A 27,666-nucleotide genomic window follows, 5' to 3' on the forward strand; every position below is an offset into this window, starting at 1 on the left:
CACTATTCTCTTTCTCTATTTTATTTTATTTTTATTATCTATTTCTTTTAACTTGTATATTTAAATTATTATTATTTTTTATGTATTTATTTATCAATATTATCATTTTAAATACACATTTTTTAATTGAGTCTTTTTTACTTAATTAAAATGTCAAATTGCACTTTTGTTGTTAACCAATTTAACTTACATTCCTATTCTTACATTAGAATTTTTTGGCAAGTACTCGAGTACTTTATAATACTTTAATGCAAGTAACCGTCCCAAGTGATGATTTGTCTCATTTACAACAAAGATGGCTAAATTAGCAAACAACTACTTTTAAACTGTATTCTCCTGCGAGCTGGTGTAACAGTATTAGTATTAGTATCATTTAGAGTAACAGCAATTTAATTTTTTTTTTTCTTTTACTGTGAATTAATTTTTTTTTAATTATATTAAATTAATTTATTTTTTGTATCACTTTGTTTACTTTTATTTGTATTTTTTTATTTGTATTATTTTTTACATTTATTATTATTATTAAGAAGTTATTTTTAAATTAAGTCTCTTTTACTTAATTTTTTTCTCACATTTACTATATCTCTATATCTCTCCATTAATAGAGGTATTTAACTGTGTACATTTATTTATCCAGAAACTGGCTTTAAAACTCAAAACACCGAACTACTGATTTATGTATGTCCTGAAAATGGAAATAAACAATGCTGTGACAAAAAAAAAATAGAGCCATCCATGTCAGTTTACATTTAAAATACAGTGTCAAATCTGTCTGTAAATGAGCCCCTTTGGTTCCCATAGAAAAGCTCAAAAGTTAACGTCATGTGCATTTACGTAACCGAACAGCTAGTGTTAACTCCTGAAGGAAACTCGGGAAATACTGTTTGAAAATACGTCAGATAGAGCGCGAATCTCACCTATGTGTCAAAGTTTGTGTTCTGCTGTTTCAAAGTCAGGAAATCATAAAAGTCTGTCAGTTTAATTAAGTGATATGCTTTCAGGAGATTATTTCCTTACTATGTCTGTACGTCTGTTTCTTCATGTAAGAGTCAGGAGAATAACATGAAGTCAAATAACCCCAAACAACGGAGGGGTAAAAGTTTTCTGTGATGCATTGGACGCCAAAAAATAGTTTTTTCGTGCTGGAAAATTCTTCTGAAGGACGAAATCGAGGTCCAGTATCTCACATTATGCAGAGAAACAAGAGAATAAACCACTTCCATTGGCACTAAAATAAAAAGTATGAACCGTGATTCCTCCTCAGGTAACGTCGTCACCTGCGTCAGAACTTCCCACACGAGTCAGTCTCTCAGCTGTGGACTGGTTTACTCTGGACGGTATGAAGTGGCTCATCTCAGGCAGAAAATATACGTCTACCTTCATCGTCAGTGGATAAGAAGCTGTCAGGGTCACTAAAAAGGGGAAAGAGTGTGTTTGCGTGTGTCACAGAGGGGGGAGGTTATCCCGTCTCCATGGCAGCAGCAGATGGAGCTGTAGGAAACCTGTGCATATGATCCTCCGCCTCCCATTGGCCGCTGCTCACATCCGTCATCCCAAAGCCTCGCTGATCCTGGACCAGTGATTGGCTGTGAGGATAGGAAGTAACGCCACGCTCGTCCTAAGTGATCTTCTCGTGCTGGATCTGGTAGTAACAAGCCTGGAGGTGGAAAAAGACACAAAAATAATCATAATAGTGGGTTTAATGAATTTATATAATTTTATCCTCAATCCCAGCCCAGGCAGGACAGTAAATAATTGTACAACATACTGTGAATATAATTTTTATTCTTTTTATTTATTTTGTATAAAATTTTTAAGATTCTTATTTATTTATTTATTATTTGTCTAACTAATTTTTTATTATAATTACTTCTATATATCACTATCATTCTTACTTATTTATTTATACTTATTCTTTTTATTTCAATAAGTATTTATCATTATTTTTCAGTTTTATTATGTCTGCTTTAGATATATACTTGGATTGATATATATAGTAATAGTGATAATAAAATATACTAAAATAAATATATAACTCTATTATCTATCTCTTCATGTATGTATCCTTTTAGTTTTTTTAATTCCATTTTTTTTTATTTGTTGTTGTTTTTAATTTTTTTTTAATTTTTATTTTTCAATTATTTTTTCATCTCAATTTTATTTCATTTTCATCTTTATTCATTCATTTATTTATTGATTTATTATTTCTGGTGTTAGTTATTTTATTTCTGGTGTTAGTTATTTTCTATGAAATTGTGTAATTTATTTTTATTATCACTATTATTATGCTTTTTTCCCATGTTTTGAGGTTTTTAACTATATATATTTGAAATGGACGTTATAACTTAGAGACTGAATGACTGATTCACGTATAACCTATGCTCTGAAAATTTCGATACTACAACAAAAAACTGTGAATTTTTTTCATTTATTTATTTCATGACAGGTGTGTGTGTGTGTGTGTGTGTGTGTGTGTGTGTGTGTGTGTGTGTGTGTGTGTGTGTGTGTGTGTGTTACCTTAAGTGTGGTGAACATGATGCCATGCTCTCCGTGCTGCACGCAGGGGTCCATCAGGTCCTCAATCAGACTGACTTCTGAGCCCAAGTTCCTGATCCTGGAGGACAAAAAATGAGTTTCACACTATTTAGGGACTTTTCTGTCAATCAACAGATCAACTGATTGTCTGCTTAAAGCATTAAAATGTTTTAATAAGTTCTTTTTAATTATCTGGTTGCAGCAGGTTTGCCTTTTACTGTATTCTTGACCTACAATAAGAGAATATTTTCTCTGCGGCCTCATTTTATATGTGTGTATTCGTGCATGATGGGTGTGGTTGGGGGCGACCGTGCACGCAGCACCACGTAGAGGAAGACGGGGAAGAGGTCGTCCATGGACCACAGGAAGTCCTGCTTCAGCAGCGCCTGAACCTCCTGCGTGATCTCCTCAAAGGTGAGCTGGATCACCTGCAGCTTGTCTGACGGGGTGAACGTTGTGCTGCAAACAAACAAGGAAACTTGCACTTTATCTGCGACGGAAGTACACAATCACACTTCAGAAATGTCAGTTTTTAACGAGTTTGAAAGCTGTTGGTCAGAGTTTTACCTGATCTGTTGTAATGTTTCCACTGCAGAGGCAAAGCAGGCGTCTTTGGTGCTGGACAAGACCTGAAGGACGCACATCAAAAGACAGGGACAAACACTGTTTACATTTGTCTACTCATGGTGGACAAACTGTCAGATATTTTATTGTGATTCACTAAAAATACCTGACCAAGAATACATATATATCTATATCTATATATTATATATATATATATATATATATATAAGATAAGAATTCAAACTAGATGTGTTCACAGGGTGCCAACACAGAGAGCTCAACTTTTGCCACAATCAGCTTGATGTTAATTTACAATAATTTCCATCACTGATTAATCTACAGATCAATTTCTTGATTTGTTGGGAAAAATAAGGAAACAAATAAGAAAAAATACCACCTACAGCACAAAGTGACATTTTTAAATGTTTCTTACACAGCCCAATCCAAAACCGGATAAAAATATTCTTTACTATCATAGAAGATAAGACACATCACCTAACACGCTGAAACAAAAAAAAAAAAACAATAATTGATACAGTTTTAGTGAATCTGGTGTCTGATTAAGTTGTAAAACTCAAGGATCTTTGTGTAAAACTGGATTTCATCATCATATTTGTTTTCCGTCCGAATGTCTAACTATGTTAGAGACCTGATTCAAGTCAAACGTGTGACAGTTCTCTTGTATAACTTGGCTATGTAAATAAACATGTGGTCAGATAAAATAATTTAAGTGGTTTTTTAATAGATTTTTAAAAAATACCTTTAACATCTTTCTATTTTATTTCATGATATATTATTTTTTTTTAATTAATATTTTTTAGATTTATTTATTTATTTTTCTATGCACCTTTACCATCACTCAATTATTTATTTTAAATTTCATATTAATTTTTTTTATGAAGTCTTTCTTCCTTAATTATCATCATTATTCGATCCCTCCTGCTCTCCATGTTTTGAGGAACCAGTGTATATTTACTTGTTTGGAAATGTGCATTGAAAATTCAGAAATAAACTACGGGTTCATGCATGTCCTGAAAATTTCAATGAACCAAAAACGCTGTGATGGTTAACAAAATAAAAGCATTTGTTTCAGTTGTTCTTAGGCAAAGTGAACGTCTAAACTGCACCTGCTGCTTCTCCCCTGGCGCAGGCATGGAGGAGGAAATGGAAACAGGCCAAAACTTTCTGTGAGGGAACAAAAAGAGTTTTAGAATTTAAATATTAATCATTTAAATAGAGATCCTGCGCTGCAGCGGCCACTGTGTGACGTACTGCTGAACACCCAGGAAGGCGAGCAGGGCCAGGTCGGGCTGCTTGTTGAGGCGGAGGACGCACTCCCAGTAGACGTCGTCCTCTCTCTCCTTGTCCAGAGCGTAGAGGGTGAAGAGCGGCGGGTAGAGGCGAGGCAGCAGGACGGGGAGCAGCAGAGCAGAGCTGCTCACCACACGGCTGAGGAGACACACAGGAGAGGTCAACATGAGGTCAACCACCAAAGCTTCAAGGAGGACGCCGCTCGGTCATTACCCAGGTTTTGGTGACTCTAGCGGGGCATCGGTCGATCCAGGTTCCTTCCTGTCCTGGAGGTCGGTGGTCGGCTCTGGAATTAGACCGCCCTCTTCTGGCAGGTCCGAGAAAAGAAACTGCAGAGCATTCAAAACAAACAAAAATATCAGTGATCCATTTTTGACAGTTATTATTGAAATGAGGCGTTGGGCTGCAGGTTGCTGTGCTGAGTGTGAATTACCTGACGATCTGGTAGATGCGGTTCAAGTAAGACTTGATCTCGTTGACGGCCTGAGGCAGCAGCCGACGATTCGCTCCAACGCCGACGTAAGTCATCCTGTAAACCGCCACCAAAGCTTCCACCAGCCGGCCCAGCGGGTGGAGCGGGGTGTCACACGCCTGCAGGAAGGAAGAGAGATATTCTTTTCATGAGCCAAAATAAAATCAAAAAAACATAGAATTAGGTACAGTTACTTAATTGAATGTTTTTTTGGGAGTGAGGAGGGGTCGCTGGGCTTACCTTGATGAGGTAGAGGCGGATGGTGTGATATCTCTCCATGTTGATCGGCCCCACGTGCTGCGGGATGACCTCCAGACTCTCCAGGGTTCTGCTGTGACTTCGGGACAACATCTCTGGACTGAGACGCACACCAGACACAAACATCAGAAGCTGAAGAGTAAAACTCCCTTATTGTTAAATTAGGAGCCATAATGACTTAAATGAAATTGCCCTAGAATAAATGGAATTATTATCATAGTAGAAATGTAATGATTGCCCTATCAATGCATTTCTTGCACTAAAATAAATGGAATTAACAAACAGAATAAAAGTAATTATTGCCTTTAGAAAAAGATGTGATTATTGCCCTAGAATATGCATCATAAATGAAATTATTGCTCTAAAAAAATGTATTATTGCACAAGAATAAATGGAGTTATTGCACAAGAATCAACATCATTATTGCATTAAAATAAACGTAATACACTAGAATGAACACAGAAAAAAACTAATTGCCTTAGAAAATTGTAAATGATTGGGATATAATGAATTTAATTTTTGCAATGGAATAAATATAATTTTTGAACTAAAATAAATATAATTTTTGAAGAAAAAAGTTATTGCAGCACAATAAATTTAATTACTACATTAGAAAAAAAATTTCTAATTTTTGCACTGGAATAACTGCACTACAAAATGTAGTTAATGACAAGAAAAAATGTAATTATTGCACTAGAAAAAAGTAAGTATTGCAACTGAATAATTAAATAAAACTATTACCTTACGTTGTTTTATTACCTTAAATTATTGTCCTAAAATAAATGTAACTATTACACTAGATAAATGTAATTATTGAATGAAAAAAATGGAATTATTGCACTAGAATAAATCAAATTATTGCACTGGAATAACAGCAATTATTGCACTACAAAATGTAGTTAATGCACATGAAAAAATGTAATTATTGCACTAGAAAAAGGTAAGTATTGCAACTGAATAAATGCATTATTGCCTTCGAATAAATGTTCTTATTGCCTTAAAAGTCATAATTATTGCAATACTAAAAATGCAATTGATATACTAAATTCAATCAAATTATAACCTTGATTAAAAATGTAATTTTTGTCCTAAAATAAATGTAACTATTTCACCACATAAATGCAATTATTGAATGAAAAAAAATGGAATTATTGCACCTCTTAAAGTCAAAAACAAATCAAATGCGATAAATGTCAAGAGAGCACCTGTCCTGGATGTGTCGTCGGCTGGTGGTGAGGGCCACGGCGATGTTCTCCCACGCCTTCCAGTTCTCTCCTTGGCCCGGGGCCTCGCAGCCCAGCTGACTCCAGCACTCCTCAAACACCGCCTGCCACTTATCCTCCGGACTCACACACAGACGCCCCAGCTTCCTGCCACATCACATACAAAATATACATTAAAATAGGTAAATGAATTACTATAAAACATCTCTGTGCATTTCACACACTCTGAGCTCACACTGCACGAGTTTTGTCCTTGTCTGAGTCAAACAGGTGCGGTTTGAAGTAGGATCCCGCCACTTTGAGGCCAGAGCCCCACTCGCCATTGAAGGAGCCCTCAAGGTAATCACCGTTTGCCATGGTCAGCACGCCCTGAAGAAACAGCCAATTAGTACATTAAACCACATCGAAAATAATCTTGCTGCAAATGCCACAATATTTTTTGAGTATTTTTCTGTAGATTTTAGTGTGTTATCAATCACTGCAAGCACATTTCTGCAGAGGCAGAATTTTTATTTTGGAAAAAAAAAGTTTTTATTAAGGCTAGCATACTGTAATGTTTTTTTTAACTTTACTCAATCCATCTAAAGTGCCTAAAAATATACACAAACTGATAATTACAATTAAAAATGAGACAACTGCACACAAATTATAAAAATATCAAACTATCACAACAAAACAGACATAAAATACATAAGAAAATGTAAAAAAAAAAAACATGAAAAAACTCCCCCCCCAAAAAACCAAAACAATCAGAGGGGGTAAAAAAAATAAAAAATAAACACAATAAAATAAGTTATTTCAAAAAATTTTTTTTATTAGTACCTTTCCATTTAGGGTCCAGTCGTCAGAGAATTCCCCCTCGTACGTGGTGTCGTCCTCTGACAGGAGGATCCCAGTGCCCTAAAAGACAGAAAACAATGTCTACATTTATTTTCACTGTCAATTTGGGCACATAAGCAGTCATAGCTGATGATAGTGTGACAATCAAAATATAGTCACATAGTCACAATTAATAATATCGATGCACCCCAGACTTCATAACTTTTTCAGTAAGAACTGATTTAGGAACAAATCTTTAAACTTCCCATCACTTGCAACCAAAATGTGACAAACATCAAAGAAAAAATTGCTCACCATCATCTTATTATCTTTGAAGGCTCCTTCATAATAAAGGCCGAACTGAGTGACGACAACCCCGGTGCCCTGCCGCTGGTGGTCCTGCCACATGCCCATGTACTTCTCCCCTCTGCATATAAAAAACAGACAAACAATCTTAAAGAAACACACTTTTTAAAAAGTTTTTATTGTTGTAACCTGTGCAAAAAACAAAATTAAAAAAAAAAAAATTAAAAATTAAAAATAAAAATAAAAATAAAAATTGAATAAAAATAAAAATAAAAATAAAAATAAAAATAAAAATAAAAATAAAAACAAAAATTAAAATAAAATAAAGAATTAAAATAAAAATAAAATAAAAAATTAAAATTAAAATTAAAACAAAAATCAAAATCTCTAACATGAAGCTGAAATGTAGAGCATACTTTGTGATATCATCGAAGACTCCATAGCCGGTCTTCTTGTCCTGCAGCCATTGTCCAATGAAGACACTGGGGGAGGAGGTGTTGAGCTTGCCACTGCGCAGCATGCCGTGGCCGTGTCGCATGCTGTCCTGGAAAGATCCGTCGTAAACCTCACCGCTGGCATACCTGCAGACAGATGGAGGATGTTTATACTTTTCCACAGATAAACAAGAGCTACTAAAACTGAGTACAGCAAATGTTTTGTTGTTTGTTGATGCTGCCAAATGTCCAAATCTTTGTCCTGTCTCACAACATGAACAATAAAGTTTGTATTCACTCACCTGTACGTCCCGAGGCCGTGCATCTTGCCATCCTTCCAGTAACCCTGATAGTGGTCGTTCTTGTTTAGCGTCTTATTGGGAGCCACAAATTCACCATAGCTGTACAAACACATAAAAACATGAGAAAAATGAAGACATGGAAAGTCAAAACATGTTTCTGTCTCATTTTTGGTTATTCAGGCTCATTTGCACTGAAGCCATGCACTCACCCATCTTCCAAACCGTTCTTGAACGTCCCTGTGTATATTCTCCCGTCAGGCCATTTTAAAACTCCCCTAAAAAAAATAAGTCCTATTAATTACAACATAGAGATATCAATATTCAAAATCAATTAAAACATTTATTTATTATTCTAACAATTATTTTATGTTAATTTATTAATTTTTATTTGTATTATTTCATGTGTTATTTAATTATCTATATTTTTGTATTTATTATTAACTTGTATTATTTATTGTGTTTTTTTTTTTACTTTTATATATTGTATGTATTTCTTTTCAATTATTTATTCATATATTGTGTTCTTCCTACAACTTTTGACATTATGACTTTACAAATAAAAGTAAAGATATAACAATACTAAGACAGTATTCATTAATACATTTATTATCATCAAATAACTTTATATTTGTGCATGCATTCATTTACATATTTTATTTATTTACTGATAGTCATTATTTTTGGCTTTATATTTGTTTTATATGGAAAAGAAACATCGCAGAACCATGTTTTGTTTATCTGTGAAAATGATGCTTCACAATAAAAACATTTGAGAAAAAATGTACAAAAATAAAATATAATAAAAAAATAAAATGCAGACGGTATGCATGTCCAACCTGCCGTTAGGCTTCCCGGCCAGCCAGCGTCCGTCGTACGTTGCCTCTTTCAGCCGTCCGTCCTTATAAAAAGTGTACGAGGCCGTCCTGGAGATGGGAGGCTCCAACTTTTGCCCCGACCCCGAGCCGACCGATGCGGTGTCCTGTCCCGCTCCGCTCAGAGCCTGATCCACTGCCTGGTTGATGGAGCGAAGCCACTTGGTCTTTGAACAAAAACATGCAAACTTTTAAAAAAAGGATATCACACCGTGGACCAGCTCATCAGAGATGAAATTAATGGAAATGCAGTTTTTTTTTTTGCAACTTTGGCATTAAAATACTGACTTTCTCCATGGGAGAGGAGGCGAGAAGGGTGAACGTCTCCTCTGGGGTGATGACCTTTAACCCATATCTACACACACACAGAGACACACACACACAGAGACACACACACACACACACACACACACACACACACACACACACACACACACACACACACACAGTTTTACCTGGGAAAGAACTGGTGGAACATAATGTAAAACACACACACACTAAGTGAAATTAATACAAATATCTAACTATTACATAATGAATATTATGTAAAAGACCCCCAAAAAAGTGTGTTTTAATGTTTTTCTGTGATTCCAAAACTTCTTAAGATCTGGAAATGAATCGTGTATGTAAGTATCTTATTATTATATTATTATTCCACAAAAAACTTAAAAGGCTTTAAAATTTAAAACACAAAATCAGAGATGTGAGCATTTTTAACTATTTTAGAAAGACTTATAGCTGAGTATTGTAAGTGTATGTAACCTTGGTATTTGTGTCTTTTTATTTATTATTGTACTGTTGTTATTTTTTTTTTTTACATATATTTTTGATGTACGGCACTTTGGTACACTCTGTTGTTGTTAAATGTGTTTTTAAATACATTTGGATTTAACTGGATTCTTGTCTTTCTTTTTTGTTTTTTTACTGTAACTGTATGGTGTAATTCTATGTAATCTTGATGTTCATATTTATCTTTTTATCTTCTTTTACAATAACTCTTCTTGTTTGCACGTTAGTGTATGTAACCTTTCTTTACCAAAAGCCCAACTAAGGGCAGGAGTACTACACAGCTCGTTTGTAACAGGCTGAATGTTAATTTGCATTATCCCTATCAAATAAACCATGTAAATAAATATAAATTAATAGAAAAAACACAGTGTGACGGAGCAGACTTACACGCCAGTGTTCTCCTCAGGGATCGGCTCCACCCAAAGCGTTGCTAAGGGGAAGACGTGATGGGTGGAGAACTAGAGGAGGGGAGAGGAACAAGCGGAGAACGGACAAGAAGGAGGGAAAGAGGGGAGAAGAAAGAAGGAAAGGTGAGCGTGTAGAGAGAGAAAGAATTATTAACATCTGTGACAGCACTGAGAGGCACTGACGTTACGTGTAAAAAAACACTAGATGTGTATAAACCTTACACACACACACACACACACACACACACACACACACACACAGAGTAAACTACAGTCATCATGCATAGAGTGATAAATTCCACTTCAGTTTAATTGTTTACATTTCTACCAATTTATAATAGCTATTTATTAATAATCAGCACTACTTATATGGTAGAGAGCTACTAAAAAGGAGATAAAAAGAGTTTAAAATGGAATAAAATTAAGTCCAAAGAAAGTACAGAAAGAAGAAAAAATGGTTAAAAAAGTTAGAGTTAAAAGTTTAAAAAAAAAAAGGTTGTTTGACTTGAACCAGGCGACACAGTCAATCAAAAAAAGAAAAGTTAAAAACAAACAAGCATGTTTTTTTTCTGTAACAGTTTTAAATATTCAATATTAAGATTTATAAATGTAGTTTTCTTGACATTTTTCCTATTTTCCTATTATTTTTTTGCAATCAGCAGGACACTTTTTGAAATTATTCCATCTGCAACACACCTTCCTCTCTACTCCAGTTTAATTTTTTAATTGTTTACATTTCTACAAATTTACAATAATTAGTAATTAATGATCTCCACTATTAATATAGTTGAGGGCTACTAAAAAGGAGGTAAATAGACAATTTAAAAGGTAATAAAAGAAAGTCCAAAGGAAGCATCTTGCACGCTTTTCATTCTTCATTTTTTGATAATTTTGGCTGTTTTTATGCATATGGCAAATGTTTTTGACAATATTGTGTATTTTTGTTTAAGCTTAGAATTTCCACCTCAGCTCAGACAATAAATCTAAAATACATTATGCAAACAAGATTGTTATATTCATAATGTAAAGTTCGGCAGCAAGCAGGATCGAAACATTGTCTAAAATAAACTTAATAGGAAGGTATGTGCTCATGCTCATGTGCTATATTCAGGATGCTACAGAAAAAAAAGAGAATATTATAATAAATTTGTAGAATAACATCATAGATCCTTAAAAGAATAAACTTTAGATAATGACCCTAAATGTTAAAAATATTATTACTGCATGTTCAGACTATTAAGACACTGAGAGGAATTATGCTTCTTATTCTTTTAGGATTAGCCGCAGGGATGCCGGAGTCAGTCATGCAAGACAACATGTGTTTCACATGTTTTTAAAGAGAAAGTTAAAAAGGAAGCATGCACGCTCTTTTGCACAGACACCCTGCTTTTTCATTCACACAGCTGCACAGATTCACATCACAAGACACCAGTCACAGTCTGCCGCTGTCAGTTTTCTCAGCCTCAAATTTTACAACACGCTTTACAAGTTTAAATGCACAAGATTTTTTTTTCAAACAACGACAGAACGACAGTGAGTCGGGGCAGACACTCAGGAAGGAAGTAGGGGGACTGAAATGTGCAGGACAATCACGGGACTGGTGCAGACTTGGGGGGCAGGGACAGAAATGCAAGTAAAAAAAGGAGACACACAGGGAGACGGGGAAGGACATTACTTTGGAGACGTGAACCAGAAGCTGCTGGCATCTTTTTAAAATCCGAATGTTAAATTACGTGTGAACCAACAGTAAAAACCAAGGCTTCAACAGGAAAGAAATGCTCTAATATATCAAATATTTTCACAGCTTTATTTTGAGTTTTGGTATTTTAAGCTGCAAAATTAAAATGTATAAGAAAAGAACTAAAAAGTGCATTAACCCTTTAAAACCTGGATGGACATTATTTTTCCCCCTCAGTATTTAAACCTTCGAACCCAAAGAAAAGTGGTTTGATTTCTCATGAAAACAAAGGGGGGAAAATGCAAGCAGTAACTTGGCAAAAATGTCCTGCAAATTACAAGATTTAATACATTTAGATTTTTTCTTCTAGATTAGGGACAAATTACAAAAACTAAATTTATAAATACCAAAATTACATATTTAATTTGTATTACAGACTTATTTTTGAGCATTTTTTTAACTACTCTTTTTTTAACCTAATTCTCAGGTATTTTTTTGCAACTTTATACAAATTCCTTGCAAATATTTGCATAGTTTTTTCTTAAGTTGCATGATCATTTCCTTCTTTACATGTTCTTATTAATAAATTAAGCCAATTTGTTCAGGTTTCAAAGGGTTAAAACCTATCGAGCCTTGGTTACGGTCAGTTCATCCATCCATGCAGTCTCCCTCAGGTTGAGAGCAGGCAGAGGGGGAAGGTGGGAATAGGGCTGGGTATCACCGGACATTTTTAAGTCATAAATAATGCACCTTTACTACTGATAATAACATTTCAGAGCAAATTTTAAAAAATCACAGTCCTCGTTCTGTGCAAAAATGCATCACCAACTGAGCTTTTATGTGGCTTCAGCAGTTTAAGTTAGTTAAATCAAGTGAATATATTCAGAAATAATGCTCTTTTTTAAGTACAAAATTCCCTTTTTCTGCATTTCCTTGCTGAGATATGTCTTAGTAATCACTTGCATGAAGGTTTGTTGGTTGAGAAAACACCCGAAATAAAACATACCAAACCTGCAGGACCAGAAACAGGACGCAAATGTGATTTGACTATTTTAACTTAACATGCTGCAGCCTCAAATAACTTTGATTACAATCCCTGGTTTGATTGTCCAGGGTGCCCACACATTTTCCTGGAAAAAATATCTTTTCCATGACTTTTCAATGACACATAGACATCAACTCACATCAAGTTAACGGGATATAAAAACTTAATCTCTTCCACAATAAAAGCCCAATTAAATTTATTCAGAGCATTTTCTTAGAGGCAATTCAATTAAACAGCTTGGAGTGAATGCATTAATTGTCTTTGTCTTTGGACGGCATTAACCCTTTATAACCTGAGCAAATAGTCTTGAATTCATTCAAAAACAAAGGCAAGAAGGCACTGAGCTACTTAAGAAGAAATGACAGAGGGGCACCCAGTGGCTCACTTGGTTGAGCGGGTGCCCCATGTACTGTCCTTGCCACAGCAGATCCAGGTTTGATTCCAACATCAGCCCTTTGCTGCATGTCATCCTCTCTCTCTCACCCTTTAAAGCTTAACCTGTCCTATCAAATAAAAGAAAAAAACCCCCAAAAAATCTTTAAAAAAAGACCAAGAAATTAGCAAGATATTAGTGTAAAGTACAAAGAAATAAAAAAAAACTGCTTAAAAATATAATTATTCTGTAAAATAATTTAAATATATTTTGACCTTTTTAAAAATAGTTTTCTAAATCTACTTTTTTTGCAAATTGCAAGACATTTCTTAACAAGGTGCTCATTCAATCATTCACTCATTCAATACTTGTGAAAGGCTTCTGAGAGCAGCATGAGAAAATGATGTCGATCCAGGTTTTAAAGGGTTAAACACCATAAATATTAGCTGACACGACAGAATGTGCCAAAATCTGGATTTCTTTTGTAAATTTCAAAGATTTACTTTACAATTTCATGGAAACACAATTAAGGGCTAAATCCTATGACACAGAGCCCTAAGCCCTACACACACACACACACACACACACACACACACACACACACACACACACACACAGAATAAAGGTGGGGAGCGAGGAAGGTGGGGACAGGTCGCTGTGCTGACATTTGCTTCTGGCTGCATACTTACAAGGTTTTTACAAGGTGCCACGCCCTGACAGCACGGAGGCAAGCACACACAAACGCTTGAAACACACCAAGTTACAGTGTCCGAAATATGGACGGCTTCAGAAAACTTTAAGGACGTGATGACGGGTTTGTGCGTGTGTGTGGGGCTGACCTGTGCGTGGACCAGAGCGTCGTTGAAAACGATGAACCAGTTGACGGAGAACCTCCCGGCGTTCTGCAGAGTCAGAGCTTTGTTGCTGCTCTCGCAGATCAGCCGGCGGTGAGGCTTTCGCAGCGAGTCCTGACGAAACACGATGACAACATTAAGCCATATGTGACATCATGTGACCTTGAGACTATATATGAAGGACGCAAACACACTTAGGGAGTTTACCGTCATTTTGCCAGGGAAGCTCTTCCAAAAATGAAAGGTGTAGTCGGCGTCCTTCCTCTTTCTCTTCAGCTGGAGGGCCAAAGCTTCGAACCTGGAGCAGCTGTCCTGCAGCCTCTGGTAGTCATTCGAGCACTGACAACACACACACACACACACACACACACACGCACGCTAAAAATTTTAGCTCAAAATCTCAACATTTGAAGGCTTTTTTAACAAAACAAATCTCAGTGCAATTTTACTGTGTAAAATCAATATTGCTCTAAAGATACAGGGTTTGTTTATTTACTTTTATATGTTTTGGACATATAACAAGTAAACAAATCATATAAAAATAAAATAAAATAAAATATTGGGTTACTATTTTTTTTTTTTTTACCAGTCCCCGGTCTGTAAATATAAATTCTTGAGACTTTGGTTTTTTTTTGGTACCATTTATACTGAAAATGGAGACAGAGCTCAATTTCTGCACTAATAACTATTTCTATAAATTAAAAAAAAAAAAAAAGCTTATATTTGCTTTTGGGGCCCAAAAACAATGTGTATAGAAAGTGCACCAAAAGCAAAAATTTAAAATAAATAAATTATAAAAAAAAACCAAACAAATATGTTGTTATTTCTAATAACAAAAAAAGTAAAAATAATGCATGACTGTAGTTTGTGTTTGTTTCACTCACCACTTCAAAGCAGGTGGCCAGTTTGAGCAGCAGACGCCCGTATTCGTGCAGGTGGCGAGTCGGGAGGTAGAAGAGCGCCACCAGGAGGTCGGCCATGGTGGGGGTTTCCTCGCTGCACTCCGACAGCCTCTTTAGCAGCTCGGGACTCTTCCCAAAGAAATCTCTTTAAAAAAAGTATCACTGGTCATTAAAAATTGTTAATTTGCTTTTTTTGAGTCAAGTGTAAACCAATTTCCAGGATGAAATGGCGTGTGCGTGCTCACAGTGAGGGTTTGGTCAGAGTCTGGAAACCTCCCATCACATGGAAGTTGCCCACAGCACTACAGTACCTTTAAAAAGAGAGAGATCAGTGTGTAAAGATCAGTTTTTATTAAGTTGATTGTTTTAAGGTTTTAAAATGGTGATCACGTACTCATTGTAGGAGTCGAGGAAGATGCCGGCGTGGTCGAGGACGAGCAGGCTCTTGACGTCACGGACGCGGCGCAGGTTTGCAGTGAGGCTGGCGGCGTGCTGCCCGGTCAGGTGACACAAGAGGCTGAATCGACCCGCCAGAGTCTGCAGGAGGCCGAGGGTCACCTGGCCGAGGGCCGAGCTTAGTGACTCTGGAGAAGGGTGGCAAACAGAAGAAAAAGTCAGCCAAAAAAAACAACAAACAAACAAAAAAAAAGGCAAAACAAAGAGTCTTTTTTTCTTCTGTGTCACGTTACCCAGCTCCAGCAGGGGGCGGATTATCTGCGTCTTGATGTTGCAAAGTTTGCAGTAGAATTTCCTCTCGGCTGAGGCGAGCTCGTGGAGGCTGGCGATGAAGCCCATCACGTTTCTGTCCCACAGCGCCGCGCATCTTTGGCCACCCGCAGTCACGTTACTCACATAACCAAGCTGGAAGATGAGGGAGAAAACGTGATAAAACTGCTCACAGCTAACAGCCAAGAACGGCCGTGCTTACAATTATTTTTTAAATATCATTATCTTGAGATCAGGAGTTGATTTTTCTTTAACTCGAGGAAACGGTGCTTTTTTTCTCGGGCTAATTTATGTCGATAACATGAAAACAAAAGCAGATATATTGAGATAACAAGATAATTATTCTGAATTTTTCTGGTTATTGTAAGTTGATTCTAAAAAGAAACAAAAGTCAAATTTCTAAACATAAGATAATTATTTTGAGATAACAATGCTATTTTTTTTTATTTATTACTTGTAGATTCTAGAGAAAATAAAAGGCCAGTTTGTTGAAATAACTACATAATTATGTTGAGCTAAAAATGCTTGTTTTTTGAAGTTAATATATGTCAATTCTCAAAAAACCAAAAGGCCAATTTCTCGAGATAATGAGATGATCATTTTAAGATAACAATGCTTACTTTTTTTGGTTTAACACCCCTAAGTACCGGCCTGGCATGCATTACACACAAAGATAATTTTCATAATGTTAAATTAATGCAAATTTCTTTTTTTAAATGCAAAGAAAAGACGTTTTTAGTCGGGATGTTCTCATCTAAATGTGGCCTAAATCTCAGGAAGGTACCATCTTAAGAACCTGCAAAAAGAAAACGACCAGTAACTTTGTGCTTACGTCCATGCAGAAGGGAAGCAGTACAGGCTGCTGGGTGTAGCCTCCTGTCCGCACCTCCTCCTCCTCCTCTCTTTCCTGTTTACTCGTCTCCTTAGCGCTGCTCTCCTCCGCCTCGTCTTTCACCTGCTGTCCGCTGTAATATATGATGGGCCTGAAGCAGTCTCCGTCAGCGAGCAGGAGGGTGTGTTTCTCTCCCGCGCTCACGTCCCAGACACGAATCCCCTCTGACAGCTGGGAAGGGAAGCAAAGAGGAACACGAACCTGAAGGCTTTCTGTGTGTGTGTGTGTTTGTGCGTTTGTGCGTGCTCATATAGATGGCGGTTTCCTCACCTTTGCAAGACGGGGGACGGTGCTGGGGGACTCCATGTGTCCAAGCTGACCAGAGCTGTTACTTCCCCATGAAAACACCTGCAAGATTTGGTCAAATATTCACAACAAAAACAGGTTGACAACAACTGGTTTGTAAGATTTAAGACGAAAACGTTTTCAGGAGGGGGTCTTGGAAGCACCTGAGACTGAGCGGTCAGAGCGAGGGAGTGATGAGCGCCGGCCGCCACCCGCACGACCTCCTTATTGTTCAGACTCTTGATGCACAGCGGCTGTAATCTGCAGAGTCAAAAACGTGTATAAATTTATCTTAATGAATCAGTTTGGTCACTTTTCTTTGTGACAGTTGCAGCACTTATAAAAGATTGTAATAAATTTGCACCGACTCAGAAAAATATGATTCAACATAGTCCAGTGATAACGACCTAGTCCAAAACTTTCAATGTTTTTTGACAGTTTCCATGACATTATATACATTGTATAATGACATTATATACCTTTTTGACATTTCCCATTATTCAAGAAACCTGCAACTTGCACTGTTTTATGTCACATATTTACATTTTGCTTTTACTTGTGTAGTTTTATTTTCATTTTTTATTATTATTTTTTTTAAGCATTGTAAGTTTTTGGTTTTTTTTGCCAGCGACTGCTTGACTGTAGTCGTTCACATGATAAAAATAAAGAACTTGAACACAAACTCAAAAGCCTCGTGGTGTCTATTTCGCACAGCTTGATTTGTTGATTCCCTTATTTGCAGTTCAAAAGAATCAAACTTGTTCCGGAAAAATAAATCAATCAGCTTATATTTACATCAAAACAGTAATATTCATGATTGATAACTGAGCAGAGCACAGTAATCTGATTTATCATTTAAAGTCTAAAAGTACAATCTGTCTTCATTGCTTGTAAATGTTTGTACCAACAGCTTTTGTGCTCATATCTGGTGAATAAATAAAGTATTTTTCTCTGACACACAAAGGCATCTTTTGTTTTGTCAATGTTTCATCCAGTGAGTCATTTGTTTTGTATCTCATTTTCTCGTGTTTCTAATTTTTCCTTTCATTTCTCATTGAATCTTTTCATTTATTTATTTATTTGTTTTTAATTATCATCGTTGAATCTTTTCATCTTGTTGCCGTTTCGAGCATTTCCTCTTTTCCTAAAGCAGACATTTTGTCAGAGAAGTCTGGATGCAGCGCCAGGAGACGTCCCCTTACCTGACCAGACTGTCTCCATGTCCCAGCTGTCCCTGCTCACCGTGGCCCCAACTCCACACCTCCGTCTGCAGGCTGGGAAACACCTCCTGGGCCTCGGGGACCGCCCCTCCTAGTGGGGTGAGGGCAACTGCACGCACCCTCGGACGGCCGGCTTTTCTCAGCAGCCGCGGGGACACTGTGGGTACACAGGAAAAGACACGTAGGAGTACTAAAAGATACATAGGAGTACTGTTCTCTGTCTATTTTTCCTCAACTGAAATATATTTACTTTGCTTCAGGCCGAGTGACATTAGCTTTAATACTCACAAAACAGCACTGAGCATGTGCAAGGTGGGATATTTCTGTGTAAGATTTAGTTTTCATCAGTGTAAGTTAATGTTTAAAATGTTGATGTGTTTTTAACTTGCATGAATCTCGTGTGCAAAGTTCAGCAGCAGAAATCAATAAGTTGATACCAAAACAAAATCGCACAGAAACTGCAGCGACGTTCAGCTCACACCAGCCAGTCATGCCGTCATACTGAAGACAAACAACGACGAGAAGCCTGCAGGCAGCAGATACAACAAACACTGATGGACGACTGCAGGAAAACTTGCGAACGACTGCGACTAATTCTGACAAATCCAAAAAAAAGCCACCAGGATCACGGTTGTGAATACAAACTTTCCCATAGCTGGAAACTAAAGCTGATGGACAAAACAGCTAATCTCCTCCCTTGAGTGTACATGATATAAACAAAAAACATGCACACACACATATTTACGGCCTCCAGCAGGGAGCCATCTGAAAGCCCAAAGGAAAGATACACAAAAATAAAACTACAGATTGTCTGCCGTTAACCTCTGAAGATAATGTAACACAAATCAGAGTAACTTTTTGCTTTAAGTAAATATATAAATTAAATTTATGAGATTAAACATTTTACCACTGAAGAGGTCAGTAACTAGTTTTTTGACAGAAAAAACACGTGTGGACTGATCACTTTAAAAAAGATTTTTTTTTTTTGCATGGCAGGGGAAACACAGATTAACAATTACCTGATGATAAAATACCAGAAGATAATCACTTTTCAAGGCTGCAGTTTCTTGAATGGACGCGCAGATTTTTGCTGCTGTCTCCTCAAGTCTCTATTAAGTTTTTTTTACAGGAGAGTTTCTAGGATTCGTTTCCTCATCAAATTTGATCTGTCAGCCATAAAACATGACATCCACATAACCCACGTGAGGGCTGCCCAAACACAGATGATGAAATCTACAGCAATAATCTCTACCTGGGCTATCGACGAGGAAAGAGAGATATGATGAGAGACGGGGAAAGTCCATCCATTTATTCTGCATACCAGCTTACTCCTGGTCAGAGGCACAAAAAAGCTATCCCATCATGCACCTTCAATATCTCTTAAATCACACCCAACGCATTCATCCTGCTCCATTAATCCTCTGAAACCTGGATCAGCATCAGTTTTCTTGTGCTGCATTCAGACCCCCTTCACAAGCAGGTCCACTTTTAGAAACCTGAGCAAATTTGTTTGATTTTTTAATAAAACAAATAAAAAATAAAATAAAAAAGGCATTGACCAACCTGGCAAAACTGTCCCATAAAATGTAAGAAATTATTATTATTAAATAATAAATAATAATAATAATAAATAAATATAAATAAATAAATTAAATTACTAAATTAGTTTTTAAGAATAGGAATAGGATTCTTAGGATTATTGGAAAATGTTTAAAAAAATAAAAAAAGGAAAGATGAGAAAACTTTAATTACAATTATTATAATTATATGTGTATATATATATATATATATATATATATATATATATATATATATGTGTGTGTGTATTTTTTTTTTTTTTTTTTCCAAATACTTTATTGTTTTTTTTATTTTTTTTTACTTTTCATATTTTTGCTTATTATTAGGTAAATTTTATAAATAACTTTTAGTAATCTTTTTGTAAATTTTTGGGCCATGCCTTGATAAGTTGCTCATACCCTTTTCTTCATGTTTTTGAAAGAAATTAAACCAATTTGCTCAGATTTCAAAGTGTTGAATCCACTAAATCGCTCTGCCCCAAAATGTTTCCTTGATCACTGAAACTCCCTGTCAAGTTGGAGGCTAAAAATCAATCTGCATTCCTGAGTGTTTTAAATCACACAAAGGCAACCATTCAGAGAGGCTCACCACGCTTTAACTGAACTCAGAAATAAGCGGCAATTTGCGGATTTATCATGGAGCAGTTTCGGAGGTCGAAAACACAGAGATTTCCTTGTCAAAACGGTTCCTTCTGGAGCATTATCAATTACATTTTCTTTTGACAAGTTAGCGTACTGGGAAATGCATTCTTGAGTGACGATGAGGCTTTTTTCTGCAATTAACCCTTTGAAACCCAGATTGACATCAGTTTTATTGAGCTTAATTCGGATGCATTTCAGATACATTTGAACCTTTGAAATGTGAGCCAATTAATTTGCTTTCTTTCAAAAACAAAAAAAGTCTTGAAATATCCTAAAAACTGAAAAAGAAAAAGTAGTAAAAGGTGATGAGGGCAAGAAAAAGTGAGATAAAAAATTAGAAAAAATCTCAAGTAAACTATCATTATAATTATTATAGAAAAAAATATTAATGAATATTTAATTAATATTTGATGGCAATTTACAGACAAATTATCTAAAATCTGAAATAATCTGAAAACTAATTAGGCAAATATATGCATATTAAAAATATTTATTTGTTGCAGTCCTACAAATATGTCATTATTGCAGTATTAAAAAAAGAACTAAAGAAGACAATTCTTCTGAGAAGTTCAGTTCCCTGAAATCACATACGTCTTCTTATGTGCAGAGAGATGGAAGTGACAAACACAGAATAAAAAACACTCAACGTGTGACACGAGGACGAACCTTTGCCGTGCTTACACGCTGCATGACAGGAAGCCTGAAGCGAAGACAAACACACACATGCGCAAGAAGTACTTACGCAGCAGAGTATAGGAGGAGGATAAGAGGTGAACAGCGTATCTACCCTGAGAGAGGAGTCCCGGGAGCGAAAGGCGCCGCCGCAGACCCTCGGCCTCCTCCTCGCGGATGTCCCCTGTGCTGGAGCTCTTCTTGGCCTGCACAGAGTCCTCCTGGCGGACGCGCTCTGCCATGTTGTCGCCCACGACGCCTGTGAGCCCCACCGGCATGCCCGGCCTCACCACTCCAGAGGGAAGGTAGAAGTTCATCATCTTTTTGAGGGACAAGGCCTCGTAGGTGGAGGCGACCCGCTCGCCCACTGCAGAGGCGCAGGAGGCCACCAGGCTGTTGAGCGTGGAGCCGGGCCCTCCTGCTGACGGCTGCAAGACAAACAAAACAAAATCACACATAAACAAACAGGTCCAGTCATGAAATGAAAATGTGGGTACCACGAGATTAACTTAGAAGCTTCTGTTATATTGTGTATCAGATAGTATGGCAAAAATGTCAAAATTTGACCAAAAAACAACTGAAAAGCACTTAGTAGAGCATGTAGAGGCCTGTTATAGTAGACAGTGATAAAAAAACCAAAACAGGCCTAAAAACCCACAAAATAGCATGTTGAAAAAATGACCAAAAAAGCAAGGCCATAGTACAGTGAAAAAAGTCAAAATTTGACATGTCAGAAAAATACTTGAAAATTACTTACTATAGCATATAGTCATGTTATTGTACACAGTGTTGAATCAACATCCAAAAAAGCTCCAAAAACCCATAAAATAGCATGTTGAAAAAATGACCAAAAAGCAAGGCTATAGTACGGCCATGTGTCTCCTCTTCTGTTTCTGAACTATGACGCGGCCAGAAAAGAGAAAAACATCATGATGCCACAGTGAAGTTGACCTTTTGGATATAAAATCATTTAATTCTGTTAGACAACTGTGTAAAACTCTGTCATAATTACCGTATGATCCTTGAGTCATGGCCAAAAACATGTTGCATAAGGTCACATAATCAAATTTGAATCAGTTCATTCTCAAGTCAAAGTGGATGTTTTTGCTAAATTTGAGATTATTCCCTGAAGGTCTTCTTGAAATATCGGGTTCAAGAGAAAAGATGCAAGGTCACGGTGACCTTAACGTTTAAGAAACAAATGGATTTCAGTTTATCAGTGATTCCAAGTGTACTTTCGTGCCAAATTTGAAGAAATCCCCTCAAGATGTTCACAAGATATTGCTTTCACGAGGTCACAGTGAGGAAGTCTTTGGGTTTTTGGTTAGATGCCTAAAATAAAAAGTCTTTGAAAATTTGAGTGATGTAACATCTTTTTTCTTTCACTTTTTCAACTTAGTAAGAAATGCTGCACAAATTAGGAGTTTCAGACTTTTTTTCTTTTTAAAGCTAAGGAAAAAAGTCATCCAAAAAATAATATTATAATGATAATAATTGCAAAATAATTTTATTGCATTTTCATAATTTTTTAAAGCTCTTTTTCCAAGTCTTGTTTTCCTCATTTTTTGTTTTGTTTTGTGGTTTTTGAGTAATTTTAAAACATTATTTTATTTGCTTATAAATTTTTTACTTTTTTTTTTAATTTCTTGCTAATTTTTGGGTCATTTCTTCTTTAAGTGCTTACTGCCACAATACAATTTTTTTGAGAGAAATCAAGCAAGCAAGGGACACTTTCACGTCTGTAAATGTCTCACTCGTAAAGTTTGACGCCTTAATGTGTCTTTAAAAAGATGGTGACCAACAAGAGACCACAAGTGTAATCACACCCATCAGCTTTACAGCCTGTTGTGTTGGTGACGTTCAAATCCGAGTGTTTGTCGACTCACCAGCAGACCGTGCGGCGCTCCGGCCTTCGCCGTCTGCTCAGCCTGCGTGTTGTCTGACAGTTTCTTCAGGTAGTCTTTGACGGCCTGCTCATCTGGATACGGTGAACTCTTCACCGTAACGCCGCCGCCTCTGCACTGAGCCGAGGAGTCAGAGTTCGAGGCCGGCGGTGCTCCGTTCGCCAAAGATGACTCCTCTTTTTCCAAGTCTGGCGAAGGGTTGGAGGGGGGTTCAGCCCCCTGGACAGGTGAGGCGGAGGTTTGGGAGGGGAGGACCGGCTCGGACGGGGACGTTTTGAGGACTTGTGCGAGAGCAGGTGCATCCAGTCGGCTGTCATCCTCCGTCAGCTCCACTCCGAGGGGGCAGTAGTGACCGTCAGAGATAATGACGTGGTCCTCTTTGTCCGTCATGGTGTACAGCAGCTGGTTACACTGTCTGCATTTGTCCACAGGGGGACGGTGGACGTCCTGAGGTCCCAGGCAACGCACCAGAGCCAGGCTGTGTGACGCCCCGCAGGCCACCTGTAACACAAACCTCCCCGCCAAATGCTCAACCTTCTGTGGTTTCCACACGGGGAAGGCGGTGACGTTGAGGCCCAGCTGGCAACCGCTGCCCCACGCCCACACCTCCCGCTGCGCCGACAGCGCCAGGGTGTGCTGCTCCCCGCACGCCAGCTCCAGCACCGGGACCGTCTGCGGGGGGCTGGTGTCGGAGTCCACCAGAGCGACTGGAGTCGGGTTTGGGACGGTGCTCAGACCCGACAAGCCGCACTGTCCCGAGCCGTTGTCCCCCCACATGTGGACGCCACCGTCCTCTGTCACTGCCCCGCTGTGGAAGCTTCCAGCTGCGACTGCGACCACCCGCTGGCCGCTGAGCGCGGACTCCAGGGTTGGTTTCGCTGGCTCGGCCACTTGACTCTGCTTCCATGGCAACTCCCCAAAACTGTACACCTGCCCTCCTGAATTGGTAAAAACAAAAATTGACATTAACCCTTAGGGACAGTTTTGAGCATTTTACATGAATTTCACTCCTCGTTGTTTGATAATTTTGGCTGTGTTCATGCATATGGCACACATTTTGGCAATTTTTTGTTTAATCTTGGAATTTCCAAGATAATAAATAAAGTCAGCCCTCATGACATCTCTGCACAAATACCCCAACAACATTCATATCGTTAAAAAAGGAACAGGTGTTACCTTCCACCAGCAGAACGCCATGCCGTGTGCCCAGAGCGACCTGAAGCACGGGCCCGGGGAGGAGCAGCCTTTCTGGGGTGACGCTGCAGGAGTAGCCCTTCCAGGTGTGGAGCAGGCCGCGCTCTCCACCGCCGTCATCCCCAGAGCTGACCATCGATCAGTCAGCAACACACAGAGAAGTGTTGGAGAGGTTAATCACTCACTGGTGGTATTATAGATTTTCTTACGGTCAATAAAACCCAGGAAAAGGGATATAAGGCTTTGGATAATCAGTAGGAAGAAAAATATTGCATGTCAGCCTTAAGCTCTTGAAACCTTCGCAAAATTGTTTGATTCTATTTAAAAAATTTTTTAAAAAACATGGCAATGACCAAGAAATGTCCAACAAATTGTGAAAAATTAGTAAAAGAAAATAACCTGAAACTTAGTTTTTAAAAAGGGGGGATGTTTATTTAAAAAATATTTGAAAAAAAGAGAAAATTCCCAAGAAACTATATTAATAATGATTATAACTGTATATTTAAAATGTAGCTACTTAAGATATATTAGTTAAAATTTTTGTTTTGATTTTTTTTCTACCCACTGTCACTAACTTGATCACTTTACATTTTTACTAATTTCTTGTTAATTTTTGGGCCATGTTTTGTTTAGTTTCTTCATGTTTTTTTAAAGAAATATAACCAACTTGCTCATGTTTCGAACGGTTAAAACCTGGTGCCAAATTGATGGAGGATCCTCCCAAACTATTTGCTCAGTATTATCATTTATAAACTGATTCAACATTAAACTAGAATTACTGCCTTGTCGTTTCATGCCTCTGTGAACCAGTAAAGCTGCATTTGCAGAATATTGTGTTGTGGCAGTGAAGTTAACCTTCAACCTTTTGGACATAAAATGTCATCACTATATCATTATGTCTTTTAGGACATTTGTGTGACATTTTCTTATAATTAACAAATGGATTCTGCACTTATGGACAAAAACGTGAGCTCACAGCAGCAACAAGTCAATTTGAGCTAAATTTGAATAATGTTTGAGCTAAATTTGAAGAAATTCCTTCAGGCGTTTTTGAGACATTGCAATCACAAGAATGAAAGGTCAAAGAAGGACATCCCAAAAACACGATGCCTTTGCATTAAAATGAAATATAATTGCAGAAATGTTACTCTGCGGGCTGCCTACGCCAATCGCATTAAGTTTTCAGACATCATGGGGACACAGTGTTCTTCAGAAGAGGAACATGCCAGAATATTGGGAGGGAAAGAAACTAAAGTACAGAAAAACAAACACTGAGATGTTAAGAAGAGACAGATTGGTGAATGAGAGGTGTGGGCGGCTGACGTAGCAGACAAACAGCCAGCGGGTCCTCAGTTTTCGCCCTGAGCCAGCGTTTCACCAGCCTCCTGTGCAGCATTACATCTGAACAACAGATGTTTTGTGGGTGAAAGCAGAAGTGAGCACAACTCCGTCCGTAGGCGGCGTCACATGGTGATCACATCCAGAAAAGCCAGCCAGAAAATGAGAAACAAACAGTGGAGCAGAGTAATCCTCTTTAGGAACGACACTGAAGTCAGCCTCTGATTTGTCGCTTCTCATTCAGCAGTTAAAGTTACTTAAGGGAAATTTATATTACTGATCCTTGTCCCTTTTTTGCAATTTCACAAATCAGAAACCGTGTTTAAAAATATCTTCAGCCTCTCTGGGATAATCTAATCCAGATTTGACAAGTCTAAGTATTTCATTTTTCAAGAGAGACCTGGTTTAGTGTGGTCAACATGTACAAAAATGCAATAAAATTGGTATTTTTTGCATTTTTACGAATACAGAAAAGGTTTCACAAATTTGAAAGTGGGTTGTAGACAGACAGTTGACTTTACTTTAAATGTCTAACATGCTGTCACAACAGTAAAAGAAAACAAAAAGCCAAAAATAGATTGTTCAGCAATGCAAATTATATTTCCTTTAACTTTCCCCTTAACCCTTTGAAACCTGGAGCGTCATCACTCGTCTTGTCCTGCGTTCAGACGCGTTTCACAAATATTAACACCTTTGAACTCCAAAATTGTGCAATTTCTCTAAAAAACATGGAAAAAACGTTGACGAGCATCTTGGCAAGAAATGTCCTGCAAATTGAATGAATTAATGAATTTTTTTAAGTAGATTTAGAAATTGTTTTTTTTTTAAACTAGGGAAAATGTCCAGGAGTTATATATTTACAACTATAATAATTACACATTGTTTTGTTCTGTCCTTTTTGTTTGCCAATATTCATGTAAGTTTCTTGAACTATTTTGTCCTGATCTCTTGCTCATTTTTTGGTAATTACTGCTTTAGTTTCTCGTGGTCTTCTTCCCATGTTTTTGAAATAAACCAGGCCAATTTGTCAGGATTTTAAAGAGTCTATGTTAAAGACTCTTTAACATAGAGTTAAAGAGAGGACTTTGTAGAAACCCACCTCTTCCTCTGGGTGTCCATCAGTGTGGTTTATGTCTCCATCGGGATGTCAGTCTCTGAGGCTGTCAAAAAAAACACACATCATGAGCTGAGAGCTGTTGTCAATGCAAACAAACTGTTTTTCAGACTGATTTTTAGGAGGAAAACCCCCAAAACTACAAAGATATGGAGCCAGGCGAAATGTCAAAATGAAAGCAGGTATGGTTTCACTATCACGTGTTTTAAAAAACTTCAAACATACTAAATTTACTCCCCAAAACACCGTCATAACGTGCAACCTCTGGCAGGTGTTTCCATCTGTTAGCTAACTGTTAATCCTGCAGGCTAACATTAGCTAATCAGCCTCGCTAACTAGCCAAACCGCTAGCTCAAACCACAGGTGTCTTTTCTTAATTTTCCCAGATAGAAAAGCCTCTTTTTTCTCACCAGCTGGCTCCACACGCCGCTCCGTGTTGTGTTCACTCAGACAGAAAAGAAAAACACACGTCTGTTGGGTTTTTTAGCAGCTAAACGCGGCTGGTTGTTGTTCATCTCTTAATGTTGACACAGAGAGGCGCCGCTACAGCCGGAGATCGTCTATAAAGACAAAGGCTCACTCAGCAGCGGAGCAGTGTTCTAAGTGATCAAAGCCATTCACAGGCACACTAAAACAAAACGGAGTGGGACATCATCTTATTATTCTTATCTCTGTATTTTTCTTCTTCTACTACTCCTGATTCAAAACGTGCTACTCAAAAGTACCACCTAGTGGCGGAAACTGTGCAGCGCACTAAAAAACTAATACTGATTTAAGTGCAACTTTTTTCACTAAAAAAAACAAAACTGTATAGAAGTTCATGTACAGAAAAACAAGATACATAAACAAAAAAATCTATCAAAAATTAAGAAGACAAAATCAAATGAAAAAATAACGCAAAATATAAAATGTATTTAATAAAAATAATTTAAAAAATCTATCTATCTAAAGTTTTTTT

General features: G+C 37.4%; 1 protein-coding gene across 1 annotated transcript; it reads right to left on the reverse strand.

Moving 5' to 3' along the window:
- Positions 1 to 1,377: 1,377 nt before the first annotated feature.
- als2b (alsin Rho guanine nucleotide exchange factor ALS2 b) lies at positions 1,378 to 27,245 on the reverse strand. The gene is made up of 34 exons (XM_042513140.1): positions 27,119 to 27,245; positions 26,694 to 26,754; positions 24,239 to 24,384; positions 23,045 to 24,000; positions 21,229 to 21,586; positions 18,250 to 18,424; positions 17,212 to 17,308; positions 17,033 to 17,110; positions 16,703 to 16,933; positions 15,834 to 16,005; positions 15,539 to 15,728; positions 15,390 to 15,455; positions 15,127 to 15,289; positions 14,450 to 14,581; positions 14,228 to 14,356; positions 10,273 to 10,343; positions 9,385 to 9,451; positions 9,061 to 9,263; positions 8,434 to 8,499; positions 8,225 to 8,323; positions 7,905 to 8,069; positions 7,498 to 7,609; positions 7,186 to 7,263; positions 6,599 to 6,732; positions 6,346 to 6,510; positions 5,123 to 5,240; positions 4,844 to 5,001; positions 4,624 to 4,740; positions 4,372 to 4,548; positions 4,227 to 4,284; positions 3,103 to 3,164; positions 2,845 to 2,994; positions 2,518 to 2,614; positions 1,378 to 1,657 (listed from the first exon to the last, which is right to left on the reverse strand). The coding sequence occupies exons 2-34, from the start codon at positions 26,711 to 26,713 to the stop codon at positions 1,619 to 1,621; spliced, it is 5,049 nt and encodes a 1,682-aa protein (XP_042369074.1). The 5' UTR covers positions 26,714 to 26,754; positions 27,119 to 27,245; the 3' UTR covers positions 1,378 to 1,618.
- Between the last annotated feature and the right edge of the window lie 421 nt (positions 27,246 to 27,666).

The sequence above is a fragment of the Plectropomus leopardus genome, chromosome 24 (assembly GCF_008729295.1).
Source record: "Plectropomus leopardus isolate mb chromosome 24, YSFRI_Pleo_2.0, whole genome shotgun sequence".
Lineage (NCBI taxonomy): Eukaryota > Metazoa > Chordata > Actinopteri > Perciformes > Serranidae > Plectropomus > Plectropomus leopardus.